The sequence below is a fragment of the Cygnus atratus genome, chromosome 1 (assembly GCF_013377495.2).
Source record: "Cygnus atratus isolate AKBS03 ecotype Queensland, Australia chromosome 1, CAtr_DNAZoo_HiC_assembly, whole genome shotgun sequence".
NCBI lineage: Eukaryota > Metazoa > Chordata > Aves > Anseriformes > Anatidae > Cygnus > Cygnus atratus.
In genome coordinates this window covers 4,639,014-4,652,512 of record NC_066362.1, presented here as the reverse complement: position 1 = coordinate 4,652,512, position 13,499 = coordinate 4,639,014, and the positions used below count along the sequence as shown (strand labels likewise).

General features: G+C 43.8%; 1 protein-coding gene across 11 annotated transcripts in view; it reads right to left on the bottom strand.

Moving 5' to 3' along the window:
- Nucleotides 1-2,005: 2,005 nt before the first annotated feature.
- Nucleotides 2,006-13,499, bottom strand: part of GATA3 (GATA binding protein 3) — a 28,778-nt gene continuing 17,284 nt past the window's right edge. For 5 of the 11 annotated variants that reach the window (XM_050713002.1, XM_050712993.1, XM_050712985.1 and 2 more), the window contains exons 5-6: nucleotides 9,716-9,841; nucleotides 2,120-3,466 (exon numbers count right to left, since the gene is read on the bottom strand). In XM_050713002.1, the coding sequence (XP_050568959.1) occupies nucleotides 3,182-3,466; nucleotides 9,716-9,841 (411 nt within the window). In that variant the 3' untranslated portion in view covers nucleotides 2,120-3,181. Of the gene's footprint in view, nucleotides 3,467-9,715; nucleotides 9,842-13,499 lie in introns of all 11 variants that reach the window. The other 6 variants (XM_035549429.2, XM_035549428.2, XM_050713005.1 and 3 more) reach the window with 6 other exon arrangements.

Here is a 13,499-nt window from a genome sequence, read left to right as displayed (position 1 = left end):
ATATACAGACAGAGTGTCTGCTTTTGTGTCTCAAAACCTTTTCAGGATGCCCATTCTCTGAGCTGGCTCCAACCCTGCTTCCTCTCATTCAATGCCCCTAAGACCTATGAAACAGCATCGGGGGAAACTGCAAGAAAGTGTTCCCAGGTTTTGGGGAAAAAAAAAAAAAGAAAAAAAAAAAGATGGAACAAGAAATTCAGGAGCCAGATCCCTCTAAAGCAAATGGAAACATTCAAACATAATAATACATGAGTGCAAGATTTTGCTTGATTTACACCATTGCTGAGGAGTTGGAATCAATATCTTAGTTCAACTGCAAACTGTTGATGAGCTATAGGAGGGGAAGGTTGTAGCATCATGAATTAAAAAATAATAATCTCTCAAACTTAATATCAGCAAAGATTATTATTTTCTTTGATTTGTCAGACTAATTGAAAATAGCTTTATAGTTAGTGGATGATTAATTAGGAGCCAACAAGATCTCCATCTTTATCTTAGTAATTCTTCACTGTGCTTTATTTCAACATTTAGTCTTTATGCTTAAAATACTTCTTGAGAAAGTAAAAAGGTGATTAACATAGGATTTTAAATGTGTGCCATTTGTTCTGAGTTTTTTACATATTTTTGTCAACAGAGTAAAAAGGAAATAATATACAACATTACAAAATTACTGCCTGTTCCGCTTACATCTGCCAAATCCTCCTTTTTGGTAGAAGTATTTTAACTAGATTCATTTAGAAACAGAGGAGAAAAAAAAAAATAAAGGTTAATACTCTTCCCTTCTTTCCTTCCCAATTCCCAAAACAAAAGAACATTGGACCCTGTGTACAATCACCTTGAAAGTTTTGAAGTGGTCTTGTGAGCCTTTCTCACATGAAACACCTTTAATCCCATGAGCCATCCTTTAGAAGAAGAAGAGCCCATGTCACTGGTACTCTCCAGAGATTTTCTCCCATGAAAAAAGGATTTCAAAATAGCATCTGAAAGATATGGTGGTATTTGCAGGTCACATCTGTTGAGGTTTTTAAGGTTGGGGTGTGGGGGTGTATTTTTGTTGTTTTGTTTTGTCTTTTAATCATTTTCTCACAGTCTTGGCAAACGCTGTCTTATCACATCATGCCTATATCTTCAGCAAAGGGGGTGGGGTGATAAGAAGTTTAACCCTTCGTTTCAAAAGTAAATGCCCAAATTATATGACAGTTTAAAGAAGTTGTGTGAGTAAATACCAAAGACTAAAAGGAGGACTGTTTCCTAAGGAACCATCAGAAATCAAATGATAAGAACTAAGCACTACTATTAACAATAATATTAAGATAAACTGTATTATTTCAAAAAATCTCATGCAGGGAAGGTTTCTCCCAGTTTTGGGGGTTGTCCTCTGTCTACCATCAAACCCAGCCTTTTGCAACAAATTCTGCTCATTTCTGCCAGCACAGGGTCATGGTTTGGTCCATCTCAATCTCCCATCAAGATCTTGATTTAGACCACCAGTTTACACCAGGAAGTACCCAACTTCTCCTCTCCAAAGTCTTGAGGCTTTTCCTAACCCTGCCCAAAAAGTAGCCGGGACTACAACTGTCCTGCTGTACCTTTGCACTTACCCCAGTCCCAAGATATCACTGATATAGGGGTGGCACCATGGTGGATGGAGAGCACAAGGGACCTGTCCCACGTGGGAGGAGGGAGCCCAATGGGAGGCAGTGGGGTCATGGTGACACACAGCCCATTTATTTGGAGGTGATTTATTTCTTTGTTTTGTTTTGTCAGTTTTCATTTGTGTGTTGTTTTTGTTGTTTTTTTTTTAGGTTTGATTTGTTTTGTTTTTGTCAAGCCACCATAAACACTGCATTGCCCGTCTGCACGAGTCCAAAAAGACACATATCCCCATCCCCATAGAAACTATGCAATAAGTACCATCAAAACAAATTCTAAAAAAATAATAATAATAATAAATAATGAAGAAAGAAACAAATTCCCTTTCCAAACCCAAGCACAAAACACTTTTAAGTCAACAGAATTTAATCTAGTTTATTCTCAAAAAAAAAAAAAGAGGAAAAAATATGAAAACAAAACAAAAAAGCAGGTCTTATCACTAGCAGTAAATAAATTTGTACAACCATTCAGTCTGTATAATAGGATGAAATAAATCTACATCTTTCTTATTTTGGTGCGTTGAATTATACATACAAACAACAATTACAGGAACTTGTTCACAATGCATATAGACCTGGAGAATGGCTATCTGAAAACCCCTTGTTGGCAATGTCCGCATGTTAACACTGATTGCCTGACACCATTGGTACTTCCTATGTAAAAGGCCCATGGCCCGAAATGAATGATCTCCCTACAGGTTTTATTTAGTTAGTTATTTAGTTAGTTAATTAGTTAGTTAATGCATCATCAAAACCGTTCTAGCCAGCCCCCTCCCCTTCCCCAGAAATGAAAAAGAAACCAAAATTTAAAATAAAAAAAAAAAAAAGAAAAAGAAAATTAAAATAAAATAAAAGGAGAAGACATGACTGGCAGTTGGTCCATTTGTTCATAAGACCGCGTTTCCTCTTGGTCTGCATTGTTTGTTTTTCTTGTTTTTAAATTGTCCTCCCATCCTCTTTTTTTTCTTTTCCTTTAAAAAAAAAAAATCTCTCGAAGTCCTTCATGCCTTTATCTTTACAGCTCTCCAGATGCAATAAAGTCTTCCTCAAATGTACAATATTTCTTACAATATAAGTTATATGCAATGTTCAGCATTTTTTATTTTATTTTTTTTTCACAGCACTAGAGATCCTGTCCAATAGGGAATGCAAGTTCTGAATGGCTTATTCACAAATGGTATCCAGATTCAGTGGGTAAGAATACATAGACGCCATAGTGAGTTCCTTTGAAAAGTGGCAAACATCACTTTTTTAAAACTTTTTTTTTTACTTTTTTCCTTTTTTTCTTTTTTTTTCCTTTTTTGTGCTTTTTGTAGTTTTTTTTCTCTTTTTATTTTTTTATTATTATTATTATTACTTTCGCTCTTACGCCTTCAAATAACATTTTTATTTTTACTTTTCATTCTTTTTTTTTTCCCCCTCCCATTTGACTCGGGATGTCAGACCCATAACCGCACGCCTGCAAAAATGCAAGTATATAAAGTAATTCTCATTTTGAGACTGTAAGCATTCAGCAGGGGAGTCTACCGCTAACCCATGGCAGTGACCATACTGGAGGGATGGTGAGGTCCGAAGGAGAGGCTGGATGGAGGATGCATCGGTGTCGGTGTAGTCAGCATGTGGCTGGAGTGACTGAAGGGTGAAATGTGGCTGATAGAGGACATGTGTCTGGAGAGGGCGGCGGGGTTAAAGGAGCTGCTCTTGGGAAAGTCTTCGAGGTTGTCGTGGACCTTTTTGCACTTTTTGGATTTGCTAGACATTTTTCGGTTTCTGGTCTGAATTCCTTCTTTCTTCATAGTCAGGGGTCTGTTAATCTAAACAAAAATCAATTATTTTTTTTTGTGCTTCCATCCCTTCTCCCCAAATCACCGTGGGATTCCTGTGCCCCCATACCCAGAAAAGTGCCCAGGTCCATCTGAACATCCAGCAGCCCCCTCCTCCCCTTGCCTGCCCCACATACCATGGCTACACAACTTCATCCCACCCCCAAAATTCAAACCAGGGCCAAACCCACCCCTGAGAGTTGCAGAAAATTCCAGGTTTGGTTGAAATTTCTAAAGATGAAAAAACAGAAAAGTGCAGAGCCTCACAGGAGCAAACCATATCCAAATAACTTGCAGCAGCTGAAAAATTTCAGCTATCTGCACATTAGGTAATTGCAGCGTGTTTAAGAACAAGACCAATCATTATCACCTTGAAATATTCCCTGCAGACACCAACTCACCCCCAGGCTTCCTGACTGTTCTAAAACCATTAACGGCAACAGCTGCTGGGATTTCAGTGCTCCCAGGGGTCTCAGACTTTCACAGTGGCATTAGGGTGCCGCTCAAAGTCTTCATAAAAGCGACAGCTATTTGAATTCCCTGTCGGTTTTGGAATTATTTTGCACTGACTATCCTTTCAGGTTTATCTTATCCAAACTGGTTTTATTTCTAAGGCTTTTTAGGTTTATTTTTGGCCTGAAACAGATATCTATGCTGCATGGTAGAGCACTTTCTGCTTGCATGAAGATATACCTGGAGAAAACCAGAGAGGTGGTGGAGTCTCCTCCTTGGAGATCTCCAAAAGCCACCTGGACATGGTCCTGGGCACTCTGATCTGGGTGGCCCTGCTGGAGTGGGGGTTGGAGCAGATGGACCCAGAGGTCCCTGCCAACCTCAGCCATTCTGGGATCCTCCAAACGTAAAGCATTACATTCTCCTGCAGGGCTGTAGGCAGCAGCAATGACTGTTCACACACCCAGCTAGGAAATGGTAGCAAAGGTTCTGTAAGAAACTCCCGTTGCTGCACAGCCAGCCAGCATCACAACATGCATTAGCACAGGTGTCATGAAAGACCCCAAAAATGCAATTGGGGAGGGACTTATACATCCAACATCCGTAAAAACCCTTAAAAATCTGTACTTGGGGAGTGTCATGAGTCTGTGCTCCCTCTGCAGAATCCCACCCAAGGCAGAAGGCAGCCCCACAGGAATGCCCAGCACCCCACAGAGATAAGCACCACTTCTTTTAATACACATGGGCACACAGAGGTGCTGGTGGGTGTTCTGCAAACTGGAGAAAAGGGAGAAGAAACAGATCTGCTGTCCACCAAGAACTACCATCTCAGCCCTATCGAAGGACAATGGAAAGTGATTCCTGCAGGGATCCTGAGCAGATCTTCATCTGCAAGATCTTCAGCCAGCACAAGGAACAAAGCGCTCCCTTCTTTGAGATCACAGAAAAGTTTAGTTTCTTGCTTGGTGCCTTTCCCCACAGCATGAGAACCATTCAGTGATTTCTCTCCCCAGGGAGACAGGAATACAAAAGCTCCCTGTTACTGGTAGGGACAGAGGCACAGGGAGAGGAAGGAGCATCCCAAAGTTCGTCATCTCAGTCTCAATGAGTGACCACAGGCTCTCCACACCAGCAGTGGTGAGAAACCTCACCTCATCCTAAAAAAAATGGGTGAATGGAAGGCTGATTACCTCTGGATAAAGGCAGCCAGAGGGAGCAGCCTGGCTTGCCAGCAGCTAAAGGTAGGAGGGATGAAGCTGCCCATGTGCAGATCAACCGCAGCCGCGGGGCAGCAACAAGCCAAAACCTCAAATGTCATGGTCTTTAAATACAATATCACCCTTCTCCCTGGCTTCCTGTCCTCACCAAGGGAACTGGGACACGCACACAAGGAAGGCCCTTTGCTCCAGCCTGCGATGGGAAAGCTTTACCTGCTCTGTTGTAAGTCACCAAGCAGGGATGTGCTGCCCAGGCTCAAAAAGCAGGAGGCAGCCCCAGATGAATCCCACCAGGCAGCAATGACAAAGCAGACCTGGAAGTCCTGATCTCTGATGAACTCAACTCAAATCCAGGGATTTGCATCATGATGTGAAGTCTCAAGGGCAGCCAGAACTGATTTCCAGGTGAAGCAGCAAACACAAGCTCAGGAGCTTGTGGTGGCAAAGCTACATTAACCTGGTGCTGGGACTGGTGCTGTGCTGGCACTGGGATCAAGCACACTGCTTGGTGCTGTGTCCTGCAGGACACTGACCACTTCCTTAAAGCAACATCTTTCATGTCTTGTTCTATTGCAGAGAACAGACCAACCCTGACAACGATTTGATGTGAACCTGAAGGATGAGAATTTTGCCCAGGGTGGTGACAAGCCATGGCCAGCCCTGCGTCAGAGATGCCATCCCAGATGATAGCATCATCCTGCTGTCATGGTCTCACCCTTCTAGCAGGTACCGGACCCAAACAGATGAAGATTCGGATAAATGTCAGGAGGAGAGAGACCAGCAGTCACAACAGCAAGCTGGAAACATTTTGTGCTGACTTCAAAAGCCAGTCACAGCAAAGTTAAAGGGGTCCCCAAATCATCAAAGCCACGGACTCGTCTCTGCTTCTGGAGTAGAGAAATGAGAGACCTGGAGGGAAGACCTTCTCCATGAAAATTCATTGTGATAAAAATGACAAACACATGCTAAATTAAAATTAAACCAGCCCAAAGCATGTATATGAAATTCATTAATTTCAGATGGAGCCAATTAATTATGGGCAGGAATTACGCTCTTTGTTTCATCATATGCAAAAACACTGACTGTCCTGCCTTTGGATACGGTGAAACAAAGACCTTTTCTGAGGACTTTTACCAAAATTAATGGTGGCTAACTCATTTCTATGGGTGCAGGCCAGTCTGCTGCACACCTCAGGTGAGGTACAGGCACTCCTACCCATCTCTGAAGTGAGTGAAGGCTGATCCAACTTCTAAGAAGGACTGAAATAACAAGGACGAGAGCCTCACATTCAACAGACCAAATCCAGGGGATGGTCTTAGACATTATAGGTCTGATCTTGCTCTGACTGAAGACAATGGGATTTTGCCATTGACCTCAATAAGGTCCTGTCACTGAAGTGGATTTATCCTTTAGACATAGTCATTACAACGTTGTGTTAATCTTCCAGAGTGGCTGTATCTTAGAGAGCTCTCTGGGATGCCACAGGATGAAAGGCATCGTATCAATGTGAAATATTAGTCTTTGTTAATATTGGTGTTAATGGAGCTGGCTCTTGTTGAAGTCAGTGGGAGAAATGCCAACAGCTTCACTAAACGCACCCCAAGACTGTTATGGTTATTGCTAATATCCTACTGACAAATGGGTTAGCTTCAGCTGTGGGAATCAACAGCAAAACAAACTGATGTAGCTCATGAAAAAAATAGTTTTGGTGTAATTCACTGCAATCCTTCCTGGCGTGGGCTTAAAAAACAGGCAAGTTTCATCTTCATATCAATCCATTAAAACAACCTAACAATCTGAAGGTCCAAGAAAAACTCATTAAACTCAAAGCAATTAAAAGAAAAAAAAATGAGTTTCCTACAGCCTAGCCTAAACTAGAGTGAAGGCATCTTCCAAGCAGCCAAAGGACTTCAGCTGTCATTGACACGAGATCTGTGCAGACACTCTCTGCTGCTCAGGAGGAACATGCTATGGTGAGCTTTAGAAATCTGTGTATTTCCAGTTCTTAACGGAGAACAGATGTAGACACAAAATACACCAAAGGAGAAGGACCACTTCCTACACAAATTGGTCTTGCACTCTAAAATACCAGACCAATTTACACCAGCCAAGAAAACTTGTTCATACGCAACCACCAAACTTCATCCTTGCCTTGAGTGATTAAAGGGTGATGCTAGTGCCACTCAGCAGGCAGTTAGCAGAGCTCCTACTGTCTTGCCTCCCAGCAGCCAGAAAATAGAAGGCATCTTGGTGAAGCTACCACCACCTTACCACCAGTCCCCCCCCCAAAAAAAAAAATGCTCATATTTTATTTCTGAAGTACAGTGTAGCCTTCACAGCCACACACTTTGCAAGCCACACTGGGCTGCAGAATAATGCTTAAGTGCTCTGCCCCTGTAAAGCTTTAAAGCTCAGGGTGGTATTTTCAAGGACAATCAGCAGCAACATTGCCCATTTCTCACCGTAGTAATAATTCATCAGCTACTGGGAAAAGTGAAAAAGAAAAGGATCTACCCACTCATAGCTAGACTGTAGTACCCTTGCCTAGTTCTGTTGCTGTACACAGTATCTCAGTCCTCTAGGGGTTTCATTTAAGCAGGTCCCATTAATGGAGTTGCTCATAAGGCAAGATACTACTTGACTTCGGTAAGTAGCTATGCTGAGCTTTTCAGCAGCTGACGGTGTGTTTAATGAGTATGAAAACGGTTCCAATGTGCTCAAGGCCTGCCCCATGTCACAAATTTCACAGCTGGATCAGAGTTTCCCTAAACAGTGGGTCTAGGGGTCAATTCGGGCCAACTAGGTTCACAAGTTGGTGTTAAAAAGAAAAAGAGAGAGGGAGCAGGTGCTCTCACAGGCGTATTCCTGGAGAGCCCCAGGACTCATACACGTTAGGGGGGATGCCTCCAGTCTGATGGTTATGGTACAAATACACCTGAAATTAGCATCCTACTTGCCTTTGTAGTCATGGGGAGAAACTGGACCCTCTTTGGGGGAGCAAATCATCTCATCCAAACACAAGCATCTCCACCAGGTCCAACAAGTGGCACCTGACAAAACCCTATTTCCTTCCAAGGGCTTTGTTGGGGTACAAGGGGTGCAGCTCAGTTATAGGTCTCCCTGCTGCTGCCATCCTGAGCTATGTGATATAAGTCCTACCTCTGGTGGCTGCACAGCCCCAGTGAAAACAGAGCACAAGCATAGACTCCTCCAGTGAGGCTGGCTGACCTTGCTGCCTTCTTGCCAAAATAGCAAACAGAGAATATTTTCTCATGATACTCTAAGAGGTTTCACTCCTCCTGCCTGGTCCAGCCTTTTGTTTGCAGTGATCACACTGAAAGTTTGATGACAAGCTTTGTTTGCTACATAGGACTCAAAACATGCTGAGACGCCTGCCCACTAAAGGGTAAACACATTTTCCTTTTTTCCAAGGGAGATGCCTCTCACAGAACAGGTGAAAAATTAGCCTGGTTGGGTTTTGTGTTTTGTTTTTTGGGTTTTTTTGTTCTTTTTTTCTACTTAATCCAAACTTGTTTACTCATCCCAAGAAAACAAAGAGCCTGAAATAACAAATGGAAGGGACTGAAACACCACAAGGTTTGGCTGCCCCATGAAACCCGATCCATCTTTGATGTGTTTGTGTGGGTGGACATGAGGGCAAAACATAGCCTGATATTTCTAAGTCAAACATAAAGCAAACGACCACTAGAAAACCCCCCCAAAAAAGTGATATCAAAGCACAGAAATTGCAAGTCTCTTCCTTCTTCTGACATAATTATTCTAATGCCACATGTGGAATGAGAGTAGCACGAGTTGCCTTAAGACTCCTTTTTAGCAGTATTATTGGGTAGAAGACTTTTCAGATCCCTTTAGCTCTTTCCCTGGGGCACATATCTCTGGTTCCTGCAAGCTGGCTTTGCATGGAGATATTAGATTAAATCTGCCAGGCATTTCATTTCATTTCTCCTTCCCTTCCATGACAGATGCTTTAAAATTCACATCACAGGTTGAGCAGACTCTACAACCCACTAACTAAATCAAGCCCTTTTTGGTTTAGGAATCGCTTGCGTCAAATGGGGCAAACACTAGACCTGAATAAATCATCTTTGGGGACTGGCGGAGGGACAGTACAAAGATAGCCACAAACCCAAGAAAGGCCTAAATAGTAGCTGGCACATTTTTCTTTTTTGGCGGTGCTTGTATTTGCTGGATGAACCAAGCTGTGCATAGAAGGGGTATCAGTTTGCAGGACGGCGTGTTGTCTTTTCCAGCACGCTGAGCCCGATCAGCAGTGGATAAGGTCTCTCTGTGTTAATCCACCCCTCCTTTCTTGGCTCAGGCATGGGAAAGCTCTAACATTCCCCACAAACCATCCTGTTTTATACCTTCCCAAGTCCAATCAACTACATTCGAGGGGATGCCTGCACATTGCTCCAATCCTCAGGGTCCCCAAAGGGATAAAGGAGGTATCAGGACCACCCAATACTGGAAATCCCTGAGTCAAGGAAGAGCTTGGACCAGCGAGCATGGGAAGGGAGGCCCTGCTACCGAGCGCTACCGTCACACTTACATTGTGCAGCTTGTAGTAGAGCCCGCAGGCGTTACAGACGGGATCGCCGTTGGCATTTCTCCTCCACAGGGTGGTGGTGGTGGTCTGGCAGTTCGCGCAGGACGTGCCCGCCCTCCTGGCTGCAGACTGCGGTGGGGGGGGGGGTGGGGGGGACACGGGAGGGAGAGGAGAGGGAGAGAAAAACGCCCGCATTAAAAAGGTGCAATCAACAAAATCGCTGAGAAAGAAAACATCAACTGTGCAAGACTGACACACATCAGCAGAGGCCTCCAGAAACTGGCTTGTGAGAACCAATAATAATTCTGGAAAAAATTCCCGAGGTACTTTAATCCCAAATTATATATGAACTGAATCAGGTGCCAAAGGGCATCCTAAAAGTGAGTGCTAAACCTCTGATAGGACTCATCAAAATTAGCACTGCTGGCACAGCCCATTCCAGAGGGGAAAATAGTATTTAAATGCCAACATGTCTTTCCATCTTAATTCTCTCAGACCCCCCAGGGGTCTAATTCTGCAGTCAGGGCCTGAACCAACAATTGCAGGAGTCAATGACATGAGTCATGCCGGCTCCGGCGAGTGCCGGATGAGACCCGCGCCGTGCTTGGTGGGCAGCTGCTCGCTGGGTCCGACCTCAAGTGTGGCCCAGTCCCATAAATTTGGCTCCGCTTCAAAGGATACGTGCTCCAGATTGGAAATAACACTGCGGCAAAGAGCGAGAATCCCGACTTTTTAATTACACCCTTTTGCAGCCTCAACCTTCATGTTTATTTAAGGACTGGTAATGAGGCTGAAAGAAGAATTTACCATTTCATAAAAGGGGAGGAACAAAACAAAACAAAACAAAAAAAAAAGTATAAGTATCAAGGTGTATAAAGAAGCTTTTTTGTTAACTGTGATAATGATTTCGGAAAGCCAAATCTAGCCAAGTCACTTCTCATTCACATGTATGAATTCATGCTTATCATTTAAAAACTGTGACTTTGGCATACAAATTGTCCTTCTGCCACTGAAGGAGGAAAAGGAGTCTGCACACTTTTATATGAATGTGGATGCATGCCTGCGTGTGTGCAAGTGCCTACAGCTCCCAAAACAGACCTTTAGATACCACTCCTATCTCTTCTTCATCAACATGACACAGCCCCAGAGCTCTGATTTCATCCCGATGTGCTGCTTTCAATGGGACTGCTCATGTGCTTAAAGTTAAAACATGTGCTTAAGCGATTTGCCAGATCATAGCAATGCTTGGCACCTTGCAGAACTGAGCCTTTAATGCTCTCTTTTGTGCTCTTACTGTTTCAAATTTACCCCTCACCCCACACAGCAGCAACTGTAACACATTCAACATTTTTTTTTAAAAAAAAAAAAAAAGTACCGCATCTTTGGATACCATACAGCAAACCCAAAATGCAAACATGGACACTGGCACAGCGCTAGCATTAATACCAACTCTTGTTAGGTCATGTTGCAATTTTAATCATAATTGAATGTGGCGTAGGTGGAGAGAGGACGGGTTGGTTTTGTTTTAGATAGAGTAGGAATATTTTTTTCTTTTTAATTACACAAAAAGAACTGTCTGAAAAATAAATAACGTTGTGCCCACGAGCGTTAGGAAGTATCACAGAGTGCCTGCTCTGACAGCAAGGGGATCTCACCACGCAGCGTGAAAGGTTTTCTGGTTGCAAAAATCCATCCAAAGAGGTTGAGACACCCCACCATGAACAGCAGAGCCCATAGGATGCATTTGCACACATAGACCTTTGTCCTGTCCTCCTAGGGACTGTGCCAGGGCCCCAAAATTGCTTCCCATCAGAACTCCTGGGTTGGTAGGCATGCTTCATGTGCAGCAAGGACGTAACTCCTTGCAGAGCCGCACGTTCGCCGTGACCCAGCGGCCAAGCACGGGTGGCTCGGAGGCTGGATTGAGTCTCTCTGTGGCAGCTTTGCCCTTATCAAACCCAAAAATCAAGCCTAAGGAAATTTCTGAAAACCAGTGATATTTGACTCAGCCCACACAGGGGAAACATCCCCTTTGAAGACATTTGGGGTTTCTACGCAGTGCTCACCGTAATTTCTCATATGGTAAATGCGTTTAAAGACACGCCTGGTCACCACCTTGCTACCTTTTCAGGATTTCAAGCAGATCCTCACCGGCTAACTTTAAATACACAAATAAATCGCAGTGTCTACTGTCTTCTCTAAAACCTCTTCCATCTGCCACATTCTCCCTACAAAACCTCAGCATCATCATCTGAATATTTTAAACCCTGTTCTCTTTTGGTCCCAGACTGTACCTTTCACACCGCATTTTAAACCAGAGACACCAGCAGCAGGCAGGAAATAATGAATAATAACACTATCGTAAAAGCTCCCAGGAATGGTTTCCACCAATACTCATCACTGACCCAATCCTAACCATGTTATGGGATGGCAATAGGGTGCCCAGTGTCCTCTGCAGGACCCGACGTTGGATGGGAGTGAGGACACAACTTCATGCACAGGTTGCCTGTGCTGATGCTGATGGAAAGGTGGCATCAAGGAGGGTGCAGAAGGAGGAAAAAAAGCACTGATAAAGATGCTTATTTTAGGGGTGTTTTCCGTGCCCAAATTTACATGGGGTGTCCAAAAATCTGCAGGTGACAGCTTCCTAAAATTAGACTACATGCACCAATTCCCTCAGAGAAACTGCCTATAGTCCTTCCAAAACCAGAGCAGCCGGACAGGGAAACGGAGATCTCTGCGTCCACATGGGCAGGGAAAGAGAGAAAATTCAGAGGAAGGTTTTGACTCAGCAGTGACGGGGCTGCCACAGGCTTTGATGAGGGTCGAAGGGTCTCCAAGAGGGATGGAGACCATTCAACCACAGTGGTGGCTCAGTACCACCTGCTTAATCCTGCACCCCCCCATCACCACCACCACCGCCTCCAGACCCACAACTGTCCCGCCAAAATGAAGCAGAGTTCCCTGCACCTTCTCACCTTGCAAAGCTCGATCCATCATCTCCCATAAAGGAAGCCTTTACAAAGCCACCCATTGAACTCAACAAAGCTTGGGCTGGGTTCTCAGCATCTAAGGGTTTATTTGACTTCCTTCTCCAGACCATCGCAGCCCTTTCATTAGTTGCAATGCACCGGGGATCAGAGCCCACAAAACTACCCTAAGGTCAGGCAGGAAGCTTGTGGCAGAGCAAGAGGTGCATGCCACGGCCCCCAACCCTGTGCCTCCGCGCTGCCTGCCCCTGCCCACTTGCCTTCCAAAGCCAGGGAAGATCAAGTCAAGCCACGGGCACACGTGTCCCCATCCCTTTACAATGAGATGTGAATGCAGATCTGGTTCTGGTGCCTTCTGATTATTTTTTTTTTTTGAGAAAGCAGGAGAAATAAATATAGAGAGAAAGCAGGGGAAATATATATAATTATAGAAATAAATGTTTTTCCAGGCAGTGCTGGAAAAAAAAAAAAAAAAGGAAAAAAGAAAAATCCAAAGTTCTTAGTTAGCAGAGGCTATGTGCAAAGAATGGGAACTTTTTGCAACTTACACTTTAACTGAAATGCCCAAGATAGAAGTGATTATGCAAGACAAGGTCTCCCTTTACATTTTTCATTCTTTTTTCTTTTTTTCTTTTTTTCAAGAGTGACCTTTCAAAATGTATTTATTTATGTATTCCATTTTACATGTGCCGGGCTCGGGGTGATTCGGGACATTCTTTCATGGTTCCATCAGACACTTTGTGAAAGCTCTACCCCCTTTCCAGCCGCTTTCCTATCCTGCCTCCCCCTCTGCTTGT